The sequence below is a fragment of the Coccomyxa subellipsoidea genome (genome assembly GCF_000258705.1).
Source record: "Coccomyxa subellipsoidea C-169, whole genome shotgun sequence".
In the NCBI taxonomy this organism is placed as follows: domain Eukaryota; kingdom Viridiplantae; phylum Chlorophyta; class Trebouxiophyceae; family Coccomyxaceae; genus Coccomyxa; species Coccomyxa subellipsoidea.
Window position 1 is genome coordinate 383402 of NW_005178034.1, and position 21478 is coordinate 404879.

Below are 21478 nucleotides of genomic sequence, written 5' to 3' on the forward strand. Positions count from 1 at the left end.
CATCACATCCTTGTCTCATGCCCTGAATGACCCACTCCCCTGAAATCCAGTTCAGCCAACATACAGATCGCAGTGGGTTCCGTAAGAGGACTCACTTTCATGGCTGACATGCTGAGGAGGCAGCTGGCAGCACTCTACACTCTACATGCAAACTTTTCAACCATGTGCAGGCGCGCTTGCACAGTCAGGCTGACAGACTGACACCGTCAGCCGGCAGTGGCTGCTCATGCAAACATTCTAGCCCTGTGCGGGCGAATTTGCAGTGGAAGAGCTGCTGCTCTGCTGGTCCCTGTACTGCTGCTGCATCTGGTACTCATTTGCCTCACGCTGCTCCTGAGCCTGCTCCTGCTGGTTGCGTCCCTGGAAACCCATCAACCACCCTTGTGTCAGTCTCCAATATATAGGAGGGCTAGTCAATTAAGAGTCAACCTGGCATCAAAGAATTATTATTGTTATTAGTACAAGCTTTTCCTGCCACAAGGCAAGGTACGTCCTGCAGACACGCTGCAGTTAGAGGCTGTCACAATTCTAACCCTTGTTGGACTCGCCAGATCCAAGCAAGACCCTATCAACTGTGGGCACGGGTGCTCAGTATTTGTGCCACCCCCCGCCAGCCGGGGAAAATCTGAAAATTGATACCTTCAAACACAGGTTGCAGCGTTGGTGCATACATTCCTCATATCATCCAGCCATGGCACATGCAGATAATAATCATCCTCGTGCAAAATCAGACTCGTGCAAAATCAGCCTCGTATGCGAAAGCAGACTCCCCTGCTACAGGCAAAGGTTTGGGCAAGGGCACAATGAAAATTGTGCACTGCAGAGGAATTGACGGGGACTTCAGCTAGTGCAAAATTTGCTGCGAGAGTGCACAATCACAGGCCATCGGAGTGGCTTAGTAGTGCACACCTCATCAACCATTTTGGCAACCTCAGAGGCAGGGGCACCGGCGGCTTGCGCAGAGTACTGCTTGGCCTCGTTCTGCTCCTGCAGCTGCTCACCAGTCTGGCGGTCCTGGTTCACCTGTAAACGATGCACAATTAAAACCGATGAAGCTGGAGCAATTTCGTTCCAGGGCAATGCTTTGTGTGTTGCATGTTCTAGCAATTGACTGCAAAGTCTGCCCCTCATCTGGTCTGTGTGAAGCATCCAAATACTGGCAACATCCAATCCACTACCTTGCCAGCATAGTATCAAACAATAGCCGCCGCTGATTCAGTGGAAAGATGTACTGATCCAACAGAGAGCCTGTATTTCATGAGGCAGCACGTTGATGGGGGATGCTTTGAGAGCATGAATCAACAAACTTTGCAGCGGTGCCCGGACCGGCCAATTAAAGCAACTTGAGGTGAGCTCTGAGCATGTGAGCATCCTTAGAGACGAATCACGCAGCAGAGAATTAACAATACCTGGTCTTGGATCTGCTGCTGGGTGATGGGGCCTGACGGGGATGGGCTGCTCTGAGATGTAGCCGGTGCTTGCGCAGTAGAAGTCTGCAGCATCTTGCGGCCTGTGAAGCCGCCAGTGCCCTGTGCGCGTACACATTCTTCTGAGCTGGCGACCGGTAGAAATTCTCAAATGCCCTCTAAAGGAGTTGGCTTGAAAATGCCATGCACCAGTGTGATCGACTTGGCCTTTGTCTGCAATGCAGCACAGCTGTGGGGCTTGCTGACATCATCGGCCTTGAAGAAAAAATCGGCAGAAGTGTGAAACGTCGTCCAGGATCAGTAATACATTTCAGTACACGCATGCCCTTATTCATGGCCTCCCATTCGTTTCCTAATCGGCTTGGAGGTGGTGGGCGATTAAAGTTTGCATTGCAAACGTTCCTTGGTTTTTCCCTAGATCGAGGAGTCGACTCGGACGGCCGGCCGCCTTCCACGCAACCAACCACTTGTAATCCGGCAACAATTCTAAAAATCTCAAGATCGATTGAGCCTGGCGCTAAGAAAGCAGCAAGCCTGCCGATGGCTGCGAGGCTTAGTGTCGACGGATGGATCAACCCCAAGATAAGTTATGCCAGCCACGCCACCAAATTTGTCAAATTCAAGGCATCCTAAAATTCTGTGTATAACCAAACTTTGCAACCAGGTGTCATGTCTTCGGTTCCCGACTGCTCAGTCATCGCTGTACTTGACGTGCAACACATGCCGGCATCGGCTGGCAGGTCAGCACTTCTGCTAAACGGCATTGGATATGACTTGAAGCTCTCTCTTGAGGTCAATAGGATTAAGTTCGTTGCACAAATATGTTGCTCACACCTGAATTGCGTCGCTGGCTGCGCCATGGGCGACTGCCAGGGTGCAGAATGCGATCAACACAATCACCGCCGTCGCCTTCATTTTTGGAGCAACAATCAACTTCCAGGCAATTGAAGCTGTCTATATAACTCGTGTAAAGCTACCTCTATCCGTCACACGTCGAGAGTCGATTTTTGCAGACTTTATCCGATGGCGTCGACTGACTGCCCTAAATGCAGTGGGCATGACTGTATTTATAAACACCCCCAGCAGATTATCACCAGCAGCACCTGGGCAGGTGGCGACTGGGCCGACATTACTCATACCCGCCAGTCGCACTTTGAAGTCACGTGTTCCCAGTCCCAAAAGGACATACTAGGCACCAGCTCTACAAGCTAAATTTAGCTTTAAAGGTCTCCAATATCATGAGCACATTTCCAGTGTGCACCGCGCATGCATTGCCACGTGCATCAAGGCGGAGATCTTGCATTCGAACGCAGGATTCTTGTCTTTAAGACTTGAAGACCTTGGTTTCGTTCAATGAGTGCGAGTTGCAGCGCATGTGTCACATGATGTGTGCCAGAGTGTCCAGCTGGCAATCTTGATTTGCATCAAGCTTTACCTTGAAAGGCTTACATGTTCACTGCACTCTGCTCATCTCTGTAATGTGCTTGCACGTGCGTCTCAATCAAAATGGGCACCACCGAGCATGTCGCACATCATGGCCGATGGCACTTACTGCAGTACTACATCCGAAAGTTGATGTATTGGCGTGTCACAAGTGGCACTAATTAATTACAGTGTTATCTCCGAACAGCAGACTTGAAAAGCAACCTCTACCCCCAATTAATCTGACTCAGCCCAAGTGTTTTTTGAAGAAGTCCATGAGCCTGGACCAGGCCAGCTCCTGAGTCTCCCTCTTGCCCACAGGAATGCCTGCAGCTGCACACAATACACGCACCCTTTCAGCCTGGGGATCAAAAAATATCCCACAAGCCATCTCCCACAAACCTTCAACAAATCGCAACCTCATTGGCAGTCACCTCAATGGCACGCGTCCAGCAGAGACATCAATATTACAATGAGATTAAAAGGCACTGCCAACAGATCTGACAGCAGGTCGAGAAACAAGGGCTTAAGCACATTAAAAATCATACGACAACTTGGCACAACAACTCTGCTATGTACAGACATGTGGGAGTAGAGGGTAAACACAGAAGAACACCAGGAATTGCTCTAGAATTACAACCCCTGGTGGGAGCAGTGGAAGGAAAGTTATCAATCGGGCAATGAGTACAGCTTGAAAAGAAAGAGCCTTTGTAACTCACTCTTCATGCGCTCGATGCTGTCACTCTGTGCGTTCATGAAGGCGTGGCCCTCTCCCGGGTAGACATACAACACCGCATCTCCACCTGCCGCCTTTATCTCGTCCACAAACTTCCTCACGTCCTGCATAGCAACCATCAAGGTTAAAAATCGGTGTGTACCCACTGATCTACCCTGTTTCTTTCCGCACAGTCTAACCTGCTCCCCAAATCAGCCAGATGGCCCAAATGGCGGGGGCCAATATAAACACTGAGCACCGCGCCCACAGTTAATTGGGTCCTGGGTTGGGTCTGGCAGCCCAACAGAGGGTAGAGTTCTGGCAGCCTTCATCTGCAGCTAGTCTGCAGAGGCACCTCCTGCCTCTTGGCAGTAAAACATGTGATAACAGTGATACCTGAACTCAGCCAGTCACACAGTGCAGGCCTTGTAGATGTGGATCATCCCATGCAAAAGCTAGTTGACAATGAATTGAAGATGATTTTGATTGATTAGTGCATACCTCCTCTGGGAAGAAGTTGTCCTGGTCACCCACATGCGCTTGCACAGGCACCTTGATCTTCTCGGGCTGCGCAGCACACATTAGTAATGTCAGAAAAATGTAGGGATCACAGTCGACCAGTGACACAGTACAAGCGTAGAACCAAGATCCCATCCTCAATGATACCGCAGCTGCCTCTTACCCCTCAGTAGCCCATATCACTACACGTCAGAACCCACTGCCTGACTCTGCCTTGGTACCAGATTTGCGACTTGACAAGGGGCTGCAATACAGTCTCTGAGGATCCTCGCCCTACCATTTCAAGTACCCCGGCTGTTGATCATGATGTGGGTTTGACTTCCCAGGGTTTTATTTTTCAGGGGGATCTCCCCTGAGTTGTGTTTAAAATTCTGGGGTCTGGGATGAGGTTCTGGTCCGCCCAGACCTTTCTGCCACATTGACTGCCATCACACTGGGCAGGTCTGAATCCCCTGGGATTGCCCAGAGACGCCAAAACTATCTCTGGGCGATCCAGGAATCCTGGTGAGGCCCTGTCAAATTCTGATGATGAGAGATGGTGGGCGCACATGGCTGGGGTAGCTGTTAGGAATGCCATAGAAAGGTGCAGCTGCGTCCACGCCAGCATACTCAGCCGCCAGCAGGGCGAGGGAGCCTCCCTGGCAGAATCCAGTCACCCCAACCTGGCGCGTGCATGCAGAATATCACAGGCAGAAATAGAGCAATCAGCGCAGTTTCGTTGCCCAGTGAGCGACTATTCAAGAATTGAAAGTACACACTGTATGCCGTTTGTGATGCAGGCCTGGAGCGACCCTAAGCCTTGTTGCATCGGCTGAGGCGCGCTAAAGCAATTGTTGACCTTACAATTCAAATTGCAGATGGTTCAACTCGTGTGCAATAGTGACCATCTGTGAAGGACAGAAGGGACAGGGCAGCACACCTTGGTGGCTCCATTGGCGCGCAGCCATTCGGCAGACTGCTTCAAGCCCTCAATGGCTGATTCGTAGTCTAATTCAGACGCCAGCTGCACCCAGCAGGCCAACATCTACTAAGACCCGTAATGATTGCTGCAGAATGATAGCTCGTTATTGCACCCTGCACTGCCTACACTGACAGAAGCCATACTGCTCTGCGTCATAAGATTGAATTCAACCCTGTCCTAGTTGCATGCTTGAGGAGCACTATGTTTTATGCACATGTACTGGATGCATGGAACGCTGGCAGTTTAAGAAATCATGATCAGAGAAGGCAATTTTACGTGCTTTGCTTCTTCAGCGTTGACGCCGATTTTGCCCTTGTACAGGTCTGGCACAAGCACTCTGTAATTGCCCTTCTGGCTGATGAGTTCTGCCTGCTCCTTCACCTCAGGGGTCACTCCTGCACACATAGAATTAATTCACCAGAGGTATTGCAATAATGTCCAGTGAAATAGCAGGCAGCCAGGCTCAAAAAGAGCATGCAAAACAAATGCTGCAGCATCCCTGGCTCCAGTGACTCACCCCACCATTCCTACGAGACAGACAAATCGATCCCATCAATACTTTAATTTAAAAGCGCAGAAAGGATGTTGAGCATGCTGCACAAATTATTGCAGATTGCAGACGATCATGAAATCTCTTGTAAGGCCCATCAGCCAGATCACATGCCGATCGCCTGCCAAAACAGTACCTGGATAACAATGACAGCTGGACGGTCGCTTGGACCTCCATAGTAGATTGGGTATTCACCCAATGATGCCTCCTGTAGTACCATTGCTTGCTTTGACACGGACTGTTCAGGTAGAAGGGAAACAGATGAGCGGAACCGTCCCAGAGAGCGTTTTTTCCACCTCTAATACCAGGACACCGCTCTTCGATGATAGCAGTAATTGCTCTTTTATACAGAGCAGAACATCAGGCAATTCTAGTCCCCCATTCAGCCTTGGATCAGAATGTATTTTGGGATAGGTGCACAGGTCCTGATTTGGCTTTATGCTCCAGCTCAAACACAAGCATGACAAATGCAACAGCTTGAATGCTTCTGCAAGGCGAAAAGAGACATCTCTGCGCCTGAAAAATTTTGTCTTTCATCAATCGCGAAGTAATTGCAGACATTTTCATCTTGTTTTCGTTGAGAGAATTGCGCCACAGATAAGAAAAACAAACTAACAACTAACAGCTAACAGGCTATCGTAATCCATGAGTACAAGATTGTCGTTCCAGAATTTATTAATATGAGATATCTGAGTGCTTAACAGAGTTCCTGGGCTGTTGGATGCTGCTCACCCTCTTACCCTGACTAATGCATTGGTAGGACTCGATGGAAGCCCAACCACTCTTAGAGCATGCTTTGCCTGAGAGAGCCTTTTAATTATCGTTACAAAGGTTGTAATATCATTACTGGTTCAAGCTTGCCTCCACTGAAGAGATCTTTTGAACGGGTCAGGCATGCTTCTGTGAAAATAGAACAAGATGTTGCGGATGTCGTCTTGGGCGAACATCTTTTGGTGGGCCTTTCTGTCAACCATCAGTGTGCATGCGTCAGATAGCACAAGCGTAAGTAGCTCTACTTCACTCGCCTCTCTTCTTTACTTGACAAGGAAATTCCTGATGTGCACTTGCTTATTGGTTTGTCTTTGACACTCTTTGCTTTCCAGTGTGTTTCTTGTCAATATCTCCTCACTACATTGATGCAGAGCTGGGCACGATAAGCCCAGCCTTTCACCTGAATATGGGCAGCATTTGTCTGAGTTGCTGTTCCTGGGATGCAGGCACCAGCAGCCAACCAATCCCAACCCATCCAGGATCTATCTTCCAGAATTATAACTGCAGCAAACATCTCTACACCAGGCCCTTGGCTGCAACCACCACAGCCTAGGTTGCCACCTTTACCTCTGCTACCAGGGACCGTTGTACCGAGCAATGTAACAGCAGGAGGCAATCTGACAGCAGCGAGCAATTTGACAGCAAGCAGCAATGTAACATCAGGCAGCAATGTGACAGCAGCCCTCTTAGCGGGTGAGCTTCCCAAGATCCTCAGACCCCAGGCGGCCAATTCAAGTATGGTGGCCCATATCAAACAGCTACACTTTATGATGTACACCGGTAATCAACCTGTACCGTATGCTGCGTTGTACTGCATGAAAAAGCACATGGAACCACGTAGATCAAACCCAACAGCAAGATTATAGGATCAGGATCTCCAACACAACCTTCCAACAAGCCTCTGTGTTGTGCACCTCTCAACAGCGCTCTGCAACAAATTTTGTTATGCACAACTCATTCTCTTTCATGCACGGCTAGGCTTGGAGCCGGCGGCGGCGGCAGCTTCCCCGGAGGCGGCAGCTGACGCCGTCAGCGCCGTGCTTGCATCAGCGCCAGCGCCCGAGGTCGCCGACTTCCTCGCAACTCTTGCCGCGGCTGCCCCGGCCTCGGCCCCGTCTGCAGCTGCGTTCCTTGGGCCGGCCGCCGAATTATCAACCCCTGCGCCTGCGCCCGCCCCAGGGCCCGCCGCACAGGTGCCAATCCAAACTATTGCTCAGTGTAATCCCCGCACCCCTAGCAGTGCGGGAAAGCTGTGAAGAAATATCAAGAATTTGCAGGGATCGTAGAATATCTGGTTATGGAGTCAAGTCCCTGGGTCTTCTGCATCCAAGTGTGTGCTCCATTGGGTGAGGCTCATCGGCAGCTTTCCAAATTAGGTTTCAAGATAGGCTTTGAATTCCGGGATCTACGGTCTTGAACATTTGACTTTCTAGCATTGAATTCTGTGTTTTGCGGGGGGCAGAGTGAGGCCTATGGTACCCCCGCAAATGCTCCGGAGCCGGCTGCTGCGGCGCAGCAGCCGCCGTTCTCACTGAATGCATCGCTGGCGGCTGCAAACGCGTCGGCTGCCGCGTCGGCCATGCGCAGCTTCCAGGCAGCTGCCAGCTCGGCGGTGTCGGCTGCCACTGGCTCCGTGGGTGGGAACGGCACTGATCTACCCATCATCGCCCTGCCAAACAGGTTAGTTTTCTCATGTCGAAGCAGCATTTGATCAGCACGAGCGTTGATCTGCTGTAGAGGACGCGGCTACTGGCTGCCACACTCAACAGGACAGGACTGTGCAGTGAAGACTCTTTGCTTGGATTTGCAATGACTCGCCAATGACTCGCCCGCACTCTGTAGAGGACAGGACTGTGCAGTGAATTCGCTGTTCGTGAATTTGCCTTGGCAAGCTGGCACACTGAAGGGGATAGCAGTCTGCAGTGGTCTCTCTTGCAGTCCCTTCCAAGGAACTTAGTAAAAGCACAATGGTGTCTACTTGCTTTGCCTTAAAAAGTGTCATGCTAGCCGCTTCAGCAGCCCGGGACATCCAGAGCATGCGCCCGGCAATGGACAAGTGCAAGCTTGGCATAGCCCATTTTGGGTCTTGCTTAGATATGGCGAGTCCATCAAGGGGCAGGATTTGTGGTGGCCTTTACCTTCAGCTTGTCTGTAGACAAACCTTGCCTCTTGCCTGGAAAATGTGTAGTAGTAAAAGTAATCGCAAATGCAAGGGCCTGTTGAGACTGGAATGACCTGTGCGCAGGCCCAATGCAACTTCCATGGAGGAATCGAATGCGATAGGCAAGCTGGTTTCGTCGTCGATACAGCTGGGCGCTGACCTGGCCGCCTCAGGCCACGCGGTGTCTCTGGCGGCTGACGAACGAGTGAGTTACCTGTCATCTATATACACAGCAAGAGCTTTCCAATCTTTTTACACTGGCGAGAATTGCAACCGAGCTATGCATGCCCGGATTTGCATGGCAACCTTGCAAGCAGCTCCTTGTTTGTGCACGGGTTGGGTTCCAGTTTTGGGCACACCAAAAAGTATCTGCTGAGGAACCAAACAATCAAACAGTTCTATGATCAACAATAAGTACTGTGATAGTACTTGTTCCTGTGGGTCTAACTCCTCCATCCAGAAACGTTTTAATCATGTACTCCGGTCCGGAGGCTCAATCACGCGTGACTGCAACTGTGCAGGCGAGCTTCGCTACCAAGCTGAAGGGCGATTTTGAGGCGCTCTCTCTGGCGATAGCGAATCTGCCGGTCGGGCTAATCCCCTTCCCGGACAAGGCCAAGGCCGCCCTGCAGAAACTCAACACAGACGTTGTGCACGGAGTCACAAGCGGCAACCTTGATGTTGCCGCCATCGCTGCTGACAAGGACGCAGTTCAAGCGTCGCTCGCCCCCGCGTTCACCGAGGGTGCGCACGTCGAAAACCTTCTTAAAACCGGGTACCCCCATAGAATTCCACGGCATCGCGCCTGATTAGACAGAGTGCTTAATCAGGCGCTGCATCTGCACATGGTTAAGTGCCAGATTAGGTGGTGCTCATGCACCTGATCAGACTTAGGATCAGACTGCCTGCGTGCTTCAGGCGCAGGTTCTTGGCTATTTGAGTGCTTGAGTTTCTGGTCAGGCACGTGCTGTTCTCGGAGGACGGAGTGCAGTGTGGTAGCCTGAGACTGGGGTGATGTCCACCATTGTTTTGCTGATGGCATTCGATCTGCTAGGAAGTCTTCATCTTGTTGACATCATTGAGATTGCTGTGCACAAACTGCTTCGTTAAGTCTCTGTCGAAGCGGAGTGGGTGTGCATATTGCATCACTTGTTCAAGAGGCAGAGCGTACGTGATGCCTGCCTTTCCCAGCAGAATCTTCTGGTGTTATCTCTGAGGCACCAAAGAATAAAAACAGGGGTGTTGCATTCGCGCAGGGGCTACAAGCAGTTTTGACAAGCTGCAGCAGTGAGTGTGGCTTTGCAGTGCGGCAGCGGTCAAGGCACAGACGACACTGAGGGTCCTGTAGCAACAGCGGTATATATGGTGTCCAGGGATTCCAATTGTTGAAAGGTTGTTCAGATTACTTCCAGCCGGTTCCGCTGTTGACTCAGCGTGGCTGTTCGTGTCAAGATCAAGATGTACAAGACGGTCCATAGCAGTTCTGCAGGTTACTTCTTTGCTATCAGTAAGGCACGTCTGGTGTGGCACCATGATAACATTGTGTTGCCACAGCGCCGACAACCGATGGGTTTTATTTATGTGATTCTCTTGAAAGTCTGCAGAGTTTTGAGGCTTTGTGGTGCCCATTGACACTGAGCCAGACATGGATGTAATGTTAATGCTGGCAGAGCCGTGATGAGAGTCTATTTAATAGACTACTCTGCAAATATTTTGCATGCATGCTCACTCCCACTGGGAGATCTGGCAGATCTAGAGCCATGCATGCGACTACTGCCAGCCGGCGCGGCTGCAGCATACAAATACCGCTGCTCGGTTTGCACCGTCGCAACAAGCCATCCACTCAATTGACTGCAATGGTCAAGATAACATGGATGTCATTAATATTGAACTGGGCATATGAGCGAAGTGATGACTGCATGCAACCTCCAAGATGCATGATTCCTCCGCACATATCATTGGCTCAGCTGACGGCAGCTTGCAGGCTTGTATAATACAATTCTTTTTGAGAAGAGGGAAGACATCAAACTTTTTATTACAGAGGGCACATGCTGCAATGCATGCTTACCGTTGTCCACATGGCCTGCTCTGAGTGGCTGCCAGTTGGCCTCATACACATCATGCACTTCATACACATCAATTCTTGGACAGTTCTTGGCAACTGTCAGAGCATTTGCTCAGCATCACAGCAAATACTGGAAGCTTTCCACAGGCTGCAATAAACATTTCGCAGTAAAAAGAATCTATGGTACACACGTGTAAGGAGAGAATATTTCATCAGGCAGTTTTTGAACAGACCGGCCTCCACATGTTGATATCTGCCCTGGATTCAAGCCACCTGCCAAGGTACATGGACTAGATACATTATGCACAGTCCATAATGCATTGCAATGTGCTGAAAAAGACACCGTCCTTAACCATTTCCCCAGACCCTCTTTCATTTCCCTGATCCTGATTTATTTCCCCAGACTCTTCATCTCCCTCCTGAGGCGCAGCCGAGCCATCAGCCTGCTACCCTCCCTGGACAGCGAAGGCCCCTGCTGGTCCATGAATGCTGCCTCTCCCTCACTGATCCCCGAGTTCCTGCGGTACTCCTTTGAGCCACTGCTGCTCAGCCGCTGCTTGCCCGGGTAAGCTTCCTCCTCAGAAGATCCGCTCACCTCTTCCTCTGCTGCTCCTTCCCCGGGGTGCACCTTCAGGCACTTCCCCACTGCGCAACAGCAGCAGACACACACTTCCGCTTCTGATCACCAGCTTCAAGCGGTATCACTCCGAGTGACTCACTTTTTTACCGTTCAAGAGGTTCACAAGAACTTGCGATTTTGGCAATGTGGCGGACGGGTATGCCATGTCACTGCAGTGCAGGTCCGATGTGTATGACCTGAATCCCAAGGAAGTAACCCAGGACCAATTTGTTTGACAGCATGATGCATGGGAGAGATGCATGGGGACCAGAAATTATGTAATATACTCTGAAGTGTATCTTCATATGGGGACTCACCCTTGTCGAGGCGCAGGGGGTAGACGAATAATGCGAGGGCTTTGGGGATCGGGGCTGAGCGGACCCTGGCCCCCCGCCACAGTTTGTCCCAGCGCTCCTTGTCACGGTTCCAGCGTGTCACCTCCTCAGAAGCCTGCCGTGCACCTGCACTAGTCACATTTCTGTCATTGATTTCCCCTTTGGCCCCGGCTGGCGGGGGGCGGTACAAATACTGAGCACCGTGCCCACGGTTGATTGGGTCTTGCTTGGATTTGGCGAGTCCAACAAGGGGTAGAAATTTGGCAGCCTTTACATGCAGCTTGTCTGCAGACGCACCTTGCCTTTGGCACTGCCTGGCAGGAAAAGCGTGTAAAAATAATAATGTTTCCCCTATGAAGAGTCACTATCCTGTACAGCTGCCTCTGACGCAGTCCGGGGCTCCGGGCACTCTCAAGAGGGCCATGCTTGCACATCAGCCCCGATAACAATGCCATCATCTACAGTAATTACTTGCCTGCACGCGCATCGCAGCATGCACGAACTCGGAATTCTGATGAGTGATGAAGCATCCAATGTTGGCATCCTCCATACATTCTGGTCTGCCCAGCTGGAGCTCATCGGCGCATGTTGATGTCAAGAATATATCAGAGAAGACCCCTGGCCGGATGGGCCGACAACTCATGATAGACGATTGAATCAGAGAAGAAACTCACTCCTGAGCGATCTCCTCAACAATGGCGGGTCTTGCTGCAGACATGGATGCAGATTTGGAAAATTCACACTGTCATTCTGGGTGACTGGTAGAGGAAGTGAAGGAATCGAGAAGACTGGAGAGTGATTCTGGTGTTGCTTGACGTACCTAGTCCTCAAGGGGTGGAAACGCGTAATAAAAATCATAATAAATCTGGGTGCAATGAGCAACCGCACCGTCATGCAAAGCCGCAGTCTCGGCGTGCGTTTGGCGGCGGCGGCTGCTGAGATTCAAACTGCGCAGCTCTGCGAAAAACTTTTTGGTGCGCACGTGGCGCTCGCTAGCCTTCCTTGGCAGCTTCTCGTTCCCCTTGGTAACATCATCATCTCCAATCTCCTCCTCGCCCTCCTACATCGGTGGGAGATATCCGTCAATGAGGTGTGTTCTTACTGGCGAGGCAAGGTGCGTCTGCACCTAAGCTGCAGGCAACTGTTGCTGCCAAAATGCCACCCCTTGATGGACATGCCAGATCAAAGAAAGGCCCAATCGACCCCGGGCACAGTGCTCGGCATATATATACCGGCCCCCGCCAGCAGGGACAGCATGTGGCATTGAATTAATGCAGGTTTTGTGGTGGCGTGTAGTCAAGAGTGTCTGCCATGTAAATGGTGTGATTGGGGTGAATACTGTAGATGTGTTGTACCTCGTCCCCGATGAGCACCTCAATCATCACATCCAGATCTTCCTCCTCGGCTTCCTCATCCTTGTCCGCATTCCAAAGTGCCTCATCTGTGGGCATAGGATAAATCATCAGTATAGTAGGAGGCAGGCAGGCACACTACAAAGAATCACTTGCACAGTAGTAGGGAGGCAGACCGGCAAAAATCAAGTGAAGGGAGAAAGGCTGTCCAGAGCTCTCGACTGACTGTTGATTTCTGCAGATGCCTGGTCAATCATCCTCAAGATGCCTCCAACGATGGTTCGTGCATGCATGGAGGCTGCTTGAACCATGTGGCTGATTTAACATCCTTGTTGTGGGGCTTGTGCAGCAATACAGAAAGGAAACGCAGATGCAGCAGCCAATAATGCAACAGCGCATGCATACGGCTGTGCATGCCATAATCTCACCTGCATCAAAGTACTTGGTGCCCTGCCGGTCCAGAGTTCTGGTGGGCGGCGCCTGTTCTGGCACACTGCCAGCCGGCGCAGGTGACTCAGCATGCTTGTCAATTTTTGTACTGAGCACCTCAGCCTCATCCACTGCTTCAATTGAAGCAGCATTGAGCGCTGTCTGTGCAGATGCTTCTGACTCCTCATCTGATGCATAGGGGCCCTGCATGCATATCAACCCCCTCTGTGCCAACACCCCCAGGGTCTCTTAATATCAGTAGTACTACACGAGGTTCTTGTTAGAGGCAAGGTGCATCAGTAGACAAGCCGCAGGGAGCTCTTATCTATTTAGAAATATTTTCCTGACCTCCCTGTCTATAAACAGGCAGTTTCACGAGGGCAGGGTGTGCAGCTGATTGTGCAGGTGCATCTCCGCTGTAGAAGGCCATCTTGGTTTTCATGAAGACCCCGCTGACAATGAGTACTGAAGCATATCCTGCTTCACTGCATCCACGATACACGAATGGTTCGCCTAAATGGGGTGACTCAGGTCCACAACCAAGGATTAGTAGCTGCTGCCCTGGCACGACATGCATGCAGGCCTCCCATTGCAAGGCCTGCATGCATGTGGTGCCATCGCCGCCTCTGCCCCGCGGCCACCCACCCGCCCAGAGCAGCTGACCTTTACCTTCAATGAAGATATCAGAGCAGCAAGAAGTGCGCACCTGCAGGAGCATGTTGAGGTCGCCAGGCAGCTCTGCAGGAATTACCTCCTTGGGCAACTGCTCCTGCACCTTCTGGTACCTGGCGCCATAGATAAGCAATCCATCAGATGTCCAGCATGCAACATTACCCAAAAGGCCACATATGGCTGACCGCTTGCTGTCATGCATGGATGCTCCTTAAATGACAATCCGCATGCAATCTATTTTCCCGGAAATCTGTGACTTATGCAGAATTGTTTTGCGAGAGCACGCATGCTGGCCTTGCTGCTGCTGTTTCATAGGTGTCAACTGACCTTTCCTCTCATCTCTGGTGCTCGCTCTGCCTTACTATCTTTCTTACTGAGAAAGAGAGATGCCACTGACATCTAAATGTGTTGCACATCTCCAGAACTCAGACTGTGTGGCGGTGCAAAAGAGACGCGCTAGCGTGCTGACCTGTCCACGACGGTGTGAAGCATGTTCATGGCAGCGACGGTGTTGGCCATGACATAACGCTCCACCATGCGGCCGACACCTGGCACGCGCACGCTGACGTCACCCGTGATGGTGTGCCGGCATGTGCTTGCGGTCACCTCGCTGATGACTACCACCCGCTCGATGTGCACCTGTAGCCATAGCAAGCACACTTGGGAATTATTGCAGAGCGGCTGCTGCGTCTGGCATCCATTCTATTGGGGTTGTCAGAGCTTCCGATTGGGCTCTATAATGAGATATTAGAGACAGTTGGGGCTATCAACTAGAAGACTCCTGTGCATGCATAAGACAGACTGACCATATTTCTCAATCCTGGGATGAAATAGAGCTGCAGTGTGCTCCTGAGTGCCGCACAAACGCATGTCTGAGATAACGCCTCGTATAAATAGATAAGCAAAATTGAAATAAAGAGGTGGTTTTCTGATCGCCTTAGCGTGAAAACTGCTGCAAGATATGAGCAGCAGAAACATTGGGCATCAAACATTTCAAAGAAGCACTGGCTCTGCAGTGCGCGACAGTGCTCCCATGAATTTGTTTGATGTTTCATGCTTCTTTGTGCATGGGCCAAATGTGAACGGATGCATGCACAATCATGTTTGTTTGATATACAACACAGTGCACATTGCTGGGGAGTACCAAGTCTGTGCGGTCTGATTGGCCAGATACATCCTACAAAGCATACAGGCAGTAATATCTGCAGCATTTTGATTGTTGTGAGGAGCTCACCCTGTCTCCCAGGAGAGGCAGGATGGACTGGATCTTCATGTGGTAGGGAGCGGATGTCTGCGACCGTGGCGCATACTCTGTGATGTCGATGAAGGCTATGTCATCGGGCTTCACAAACCTCCTGCCGATCTTGGGCACCTGTCATGCATGCACTCTTTTCACTAGAAATCCCATGTCAGCTTGCTGGTCCATGCACTCCATTTGATGAGTCTTACAAAGGACTGGGAATCTAAGAGCTTGTGGGTGATGGAGCCCTACCCATTTGTCATAGTCGGGCCTGCAGCAAGAACAGAATAAGCTTGTCAGGCCTTGCAGCAGTATTGTGCACATGTTGCAGGTGGTACCGATATTATAATCATAAGATGCAGGGCTGCAGGATACTGCTGCATGCAAGATGCAGGAATTTGTTATCATCGCTGCAGGCTCTGAACACACTCATTGAGGAAGTGTAACCCACCTGTTGATGACCTTTTCACACTTGGTGTCCTCCTCGTACCAGACATCCAGAATTTCCACTTCTTGATCCATCACCTTTCCCCCAGTTCAGATTGTGACAAGTCAGGTGAGCTGCTTGAGGGCGGTTAATAAGGCTCAAGCACACATATTTGCCACGGGAAAGCTGCAGCAGTCAATCGTGTTTTGCTGTGTCTCGAGAAAAGTGGCAGCGCAGCTTTGGCTTTACTAGGGGAGCAAGGGTACGCTAAGGAGCCATATGCAGGCCAAGTGAGAGTGCTCAACAGTCAAGCACTGGAGATCAGGCTTACCTGGGCAAGAAGAGAGCGGAAACCTGGTTCGTCTTGGATTGCATAGTACTGTTGCGCGTTCATGGGCAGGACACAGGTTGCAGTGGGTGGGAACGGAGCCATCAGCCTATCGTCCAATGATCACCTGTTGAAGGCGAGCACAAAATCATTTGATTTGATCAAGCTGCACATTTCTTTCGTGAGCAGTACCAGCTTCAGCAAGCCACTAAGTGCTAAATGAGTGTTGCGAAAACACTTGAGAGCTCCTTTATTTTTATTGCAGCTGGGGGCTCAAGAAGTTTTTGAAACGTCTGTGATTTTGGTATTCGTTCATGATACGATCCACCATCGTTTACAAGACAGCTTTGATACCTTGGGAATTGGGCTGATGTACGACGAAGCGCACCGCTTCTCAAATGCCTGAATCACGCGGCAATGGGAATAATGGCGTCCCACAATGCCTAATATATTGCATTTGTTCGCTGGTACTGTGAATGCCGGCGTCGAGGTTTATGATTGTATTCGGGGATCTACATCGGCCCTATGCACGCCACCTATCCTCAAGCGCGACGCCGTCCCGAATTAGAGCATGCCAGTGCAAGGTGCATCGATTGCAGCATCACCATGTCTCATCTGAATGCGGCTCAAACCTTACATCAGTCGCGGACAAATTTGGTAATCCGATGAAGACTGGAACGCCATCGCCCTACGTGTGCACATGCATGGCAACTTCCTTGCCTGTGTGTCCTGAGACCCCTGATGTAGAAAGGCTTCATGTGTGAGTGAAGAAGAGGTCCAGAAGAAGATCTAGAAGATAAAAAGAGTGCCCCCTGATATCAAGGATGCATTTGTTATCGGTTGATGTGCCGCATAAGTGTACATCGGCTGCAACTGACTGTGGTACAGTGCACACTGCATGATAATTAATTTTGAAATATTGTCTGGATCCTGTCTGGCAATGGTCTCAGACTGGGCTGAACCTCACTGGGAATGGTATTAGCTCACGAGCGTTGCCTTTGATGTGGCAGCGTTAAAGTCTTTTTGCTGTGCAGCATATGCCCACGGCTGGCTGGGGGCGGTACAAAATACTCAGCGCCGTGCCCACGGTTGATTGGGTCTTGCTTGGATCTGGCGAGTCCATTGAGGAGTAGGAGTATGGCATCCTGTACCTGCAGCTGGCCTGCAGGACACACCTTGCCTCCTGGCAGGATGTGCCATTAATAATATGCATGCACATGTGTACAGTACCCCTCTCGGACGGCTGACACTCTGCTGGTCAGAAGCTCATGCTGCTTGTCGGCAGCCCATCGCCGGCTTTTCCCAAATCACACAGTCACTGCACTACGGAGCTCCTCTACATAAGGTGCGCACGTGCTCCTCCACGGACTTTGGAACTTTAAGAACATTGCAGGACACCATCTGCTTGTGCACACTGGCCTACTACACTTGAGGAGTCGCACACGCATCCTCGATTTGCACTGATGCTGCTCTATGCAGGCACTGAGGCATATGCAACCTGAATCACCCCGCCTCTACGTGTCCGGGCCAAAGTCACATCCAAAAAAAAGTACACAAAATCTCTGACTCTTTTATCAAAGCGCTGACACTCTCAGCAAACAATTGCTCTCCACAACCTGACATCTGCAGGAAAGTTCGCAAGCACAGCATACGCATGTCTTGACACTAAGACTGGTCACGTTGCCCTGGCAACTTGTCTCTGTTTGCATGATCTACAGCTGCTCTAATCATGTCCCCTGCTGAAATCAAATTCAAGGTCTGCCTTGTATCCATGCAGAATGCATTCAACTCCAAGTCGTTCAGAAAAGTTCGCTCATCGGTTTGTGTCTGCATCAGCTTGCTGACTAGCATCTGCTGCTTAGTGGTGTACAAGTGCTCCAACCACTGGACCATTACAATGCCAAATTTGCCGCCAAACTCCTATCCCTGCTGCTTGGCGCCTGGAGACTCCTGCTCTGCAGAGCAGAAGCCATCTAGGACACAGGAATTGCAAGAGCCTTGCCCTCAATGTTGGAGCCTCCCTCCCGACACTTAGCAGCAATGGCCGCCTGCCATCAGACAAACATGGGTTATGGCCAGAGATGAGCTCGAGAACAGCATACTGCAGAGCACTTTCGCGCTTTAGGCTGCAGGACATCCATGTCCACATGAGGACAAACACTAGCAGCAAGCAACACTAGCAGGAGGTATGTTGAAGGGTATAAGAAAAATGCACGTGCACCTGATCGTAGATGACTTGCACGTACAAGGAGCAGCTGGGACACTTTGCAATGTCCTCGCCAGCAGCCAGCTCTTTCTGCGAAACAAATGAAATACATGCGAAATTAGAAACATAAAAAGCATGTCAAATTGTCATTATAATGGAATCACTGAGTGAGGTCCACAGGGCGTGGAAGAGACACTGCAAGAATATAGTGATGCACGAGCAAAAGTGGGCAATCAGTTTGCAAATCAGCTCAGTGTGTGCAAGTGAAATCATACCAGAGTTATCTGAAACAGATCGCCACACGGGCACGAGTACGTGAAGGCCTCCAGCTCCTCGTTCCACTCCATATCCTCGATCTCCACCTCGTCGTAAAGACCCATCCTAGCCCACGTCTGCTCCCACTAAACTGTGTGGAACACTGCTAATATCGTCTAAGCGCTGTTTCAAATGATCACGATTCCGGAGACCGATCAAATTGATGTCGGCGAGCGGTTCCGAGGTGCATCATGAAGCCCTCTTTCAAGACCCTTTCTCAAGAGATATAATTAGCTAGAACCCTGACAACGAAAGCATGAGCGCAATCACTTCGATGTTTTCTTGGAATGACAGTAACATGAAGGATGCAAATTTTCTTCAGAAAAACATTTGTTTGCCATTTGTGTATAAAAGGGGTGTGAATTCAAGATTGAATCGCTGTTCAAAGCTTCCAATAACTCTGATGGTGCAGTCAGAGAGAAGCTCGTTCACAAATAAACGCAATCAGCAGATCAGTACTGTTGCATATCTTCCAGAAAATCTACCCAGGCCAAAAGCAGTGCTCTTCTTCCACCATGGGTATGGAGAACACATAGGTCGTTACGAACGAGGTAAGCAATGGCAATAGGAATGGAGCAATCCTTGTCTCAAGTATGCTGTTATCGTGTCCCATGATTGATGTAAATATTCCAATGGCAGATGTTGAATTCACAGCGGGCAAATTGAGCTGTTGACCAGTTTGGAAATCTCTGTCTCTGGAGTTCCCAGGACAAGCGCAATGGATACACGCTTGCATATTATTGAGCATTACATCTGTGACTTTGCAGTGCATCGGGAGCTTGCTGAAGCAGGCATCGCTGTGTACGGCTACGACCATCATGGGCATGGCCTGTCAGAGCCAAAGGATCCCCGGGATCGAGCCCTTGTTGGGGACTTCAACTATCTTGTAAGGAGCATCAATCTTCACTCTGCTGCTGGACGCTATTGCTTGACTCCCTAGTCAGCACAGGAAGCCTGCAAGGTGTGACGAAATGGCGTTGTCACAATGTAAGGTGCGCCTGCACAGGTGGACGACAGTGAAGACTTTGCCAGGCGGATACGGCAGCAGTACAGCCCAGACATCCCTTGCATAGCTGCTGGCCAGTCCATGGGCGGCCTCATAGCAACACACCTCGTGCTGAGAGACCAGAGCGCCTGGGCAGGCCTCATCCTGTGCTCAGCAGCCATCGATGTAGAGTGGACCCTTGTGCTCAGGTCCGCCCCATGCCCCCTATCCTCTGCCTCTCCATTTAACACTTCACTGGCAGTTTCACCAAACTCAGGGGTCGTGCAAGAATTGTGAAGCCTTTATGAATAACTCCGTTGAGATCTTCTCTAGCAGCTCAGGGTTATGCAACTTGCCAATCCTGGGCTCTGGTTTGGTTTGGCCAGGCCAAAGAAAAGGGAAAGTATGACCTGCCACTGATCAGCCAGAGACGTTGCACGGCATGAGGAGGCGTGTGATCCTTGAGATTAATGGAGCTACAAGCAAGTAGCTACTGTACTTATGAAAAGATTGATGGGTATGGGCTGTGCTGTGCGCAGGTTGCAGGCGCCAATCGGGGGATTGTTGGCAACGCTGCTGCCTCGGGCCAAGATAGTGCCTGCAGTCCCTCTGGAGAACATCAGCAATGACCCTGAAGTGGTGAGCCTGGGTTTCACTCCCTGTCTTTCACTCATCACTTTCAGCCCTGAGGAACTGATTTGAAGGGCTGTCAAATAGGATCCGTGAAGGCTGCACAATGAGATCTGCAGCAATCTTTGCATCTGGTGTACGCATCTGGTGTATTGTAGAAGGCCTCAAGTGGTGAGACTGTGTCCGCTCCACCTTTCATGGCCTGAAGAACCTATTTGAAGGGCTGCGACAGGGCAGCGAGGAAATCCTCAACTGTCTTTGCGTCTGGTATACTGTAGCAGGCCTGACTTGGTAAAAAGAATTTCTTTGCCAGTTGTTAAACAGCTTGCAGGTTTTCCTTGGGCCTATTGTGACTTGTCTGCAGACTCGCCTTGCCTCCTTGCTATCGCAGGGAAAGCATGCAGTTGATCTCATAACATTGAAAACTTGCGGCGCTCTGTCCCTGTCCAGAGCTACTTTGCAGATGCAGGGGCTTAACCGGCTGTGCTGCGGGTCCACACAGGTGAAGCATTTTGCGGAGGATCCCCTGAATTTTGTGGGGGACTTGCGCGCGCGCACTGCAAACGAGATCCTCAAGGGCTTCAGGGACGTGCAGCGAAAGGAGGCTCTGCTCAAAACACCCATCTTGGCAATCCATGGGACAGCCGACAAGATCACCAGCTACACGGCGAGTGCCCATTACCCATAATGAATTGGGTAGTAAGAGTTTAAGAGAGGCAGTGCGAGCGGAAAGAAGGGGGAAAGGGCTGTCTTGCGGAGAAAATGGCCGCATGGACAAAGCAGACATCTGTACAGCAGAGTTGCATTGGGTTTTTCATCATTTCAATAGAGAGTGATGACCATCACTGAAATCTTCAAGGCTTAATGAGTGCTGCATCAGTGGATCAACTTCAGGGGGCGTTGCTAGACTGTTGCTGTGAGCGGAGGTCTAAATGCTAATGAATGCTTCGAAATTGACAGTGCGCGTATCTACTGATTTATCCACCTTCTTGGTCAAATATAATTTCTTATCGCGGGTTTTAATATGAGCACTGCAGTAACTTGGTCTGGCGGTCTGCGCAGGCAGTGAAGAGGCTGCTGGCGGCTGCAGCCAGCAAGGACAAGGAGCTAAGGGAGTTTCCCGGGGGCTTTCACGAGCTGCTGATGGGCCCAGAGAAGGAAGAAGCCGCCAGGACGCTCAAAGAATGGATCCTCAAGCGCTGTCCAGAGCCCGAAGCAAAGCTGTGACAGGCGCCATGATCGCCAGGAGTGCTGGCTGTGCGTCAGCTAAGTACAATCAAGTATGTCTAATAGGCTTGAGCTCTGGAGGCCTGAGGCAGGGCGTTGGCCTGCAGAGTGACACAGCTGTG

The 21478-nt window shown here is 50.7% G+C and overlaps 6 protein-coding genes across 6 annotated transcripts; 2 read left to right on the top strand and 4 right to left on the bottom strand.

Moving 5' to 3' along the window:
- Positions 1–237: 237 nt before the first annotated feature.
- On the bottom strand, positions 238–2342 carry COCSUDRAFT_63741 (hypothetical protein; the record flags this gene model as incomplete). The annotated part of the gene is made up of 4 exons (XM_005647082.1): positions 238–360; positions 910–1023; positions 1410–1529; positions 2262–2342. 4 exons carry the CDS (start codon positions 2340–2342, stop codon positions 238–240), a joined length of 438 nt encoding a protein of 145 aa, XP_005647139.1.
- A 754-nt stretch (positions 2343–3096) lies between these two features.
- Positions 3097–5814, bottom strand: COCSUDRAFT_42264 (alpha/beta-hydrolase; the record flags this gene model as incomplete). The annotated part of the gene is made up of 7 exons (XM_005647083.1): positions 3097–3182; positions 3569–3689; positions 4066–4131; positions 4632–4745; positions 5003–5086; positions 5321–5439; positions 5766–5814. 7 exons carry the CDS (start codon positions 5812–5814, stop codon positions 3097–3099), a joined length of 639 nt encoding a protein of 212 aa, XP_005647140.1.
- Positions 5815–6512: 698 nt separating this feature from the next.
- On the top strand, positions 6513–9817 carry COCSUDRAFT_42265 (hypothetical protein; the record flags this gene model as incomplete). Its single annotated transcript, XM_005647084.1, has 6 exons — positions 6513–6570; positions 7344–7558; positions 7828–8045; positions 8611–8731; positions 9048–9270; positions 9783–9817. 6 exons carry the CDS (start codon positions 6513–6515, stop codon positions 9815–9817), a joined length of 870 nt encoding a protein of 289 aa, XP_005647141.1.
- Positions 9818–10982: 1165 nt separating this feature from the next.
- On the bottom strand, positions 10983–15760 carry COCSUDRAFT_42266 (hypothetical protein; the record flags this gene model as incomplete). Its single annotated transcript, XM_005647085.1, has 10 exons — positions 10983–11236; positions 11528–11671; positions 12434–12605; positions 12901–12986; positions 13326–13530; positions 14033–14111; positions 14468–14637; positions 15233–15370; positions 15491–15509; positions 15690–15760. The coding sequence occupies 10 exons, from the start codon at positions 15758–15760 to the stop codon at positions 10983–10985; spliced, it is 1338 nt and encodes a 445-aa protein (XP_005647142.1).
- Positions 15761–18169: 2409 nt separating this feature from the next.
- Positions 18170–18579, bottom strand: COCSUDRAFT_16229 (zf-CSL-domain-containing protein; the record flags this gene model as incomplete). The annotated part of the gene is made up of 2 exons (XM_005647086.1): positions 18170–18289; positions 18475–18579. 2 exons carry the CDS (start codon positions 18577–18579, stop codon positions 18170–18172), a joined length of 225 nt encoding a protein of 74 aa, XP_005647143.1.
- Positions 18580–18917: 338 nt separating this feature from the next.
- On the top strand, positions 18918–21356 carry COCSUDRAFT_16077 (alpha/beta-hydrolase; the record flags this gene model as incomplete). Its single annotated transcript, XM_005647087.1, has 6 exons — positions 18918–19065; positions 19282–19400; positions 19521–19708; positions 20039–20138; positions 20632–20800; positions 21196–21356. 6 exons carry the CDS (start codon positions 18918–18920, stop codon positions 21354–21356), a joined length of 885 nt encoding a protein of 294 aa, XP_005647144.1.
- Between the last annotated feature and the right edge of the window lie 122 nt (positions 21357–21478).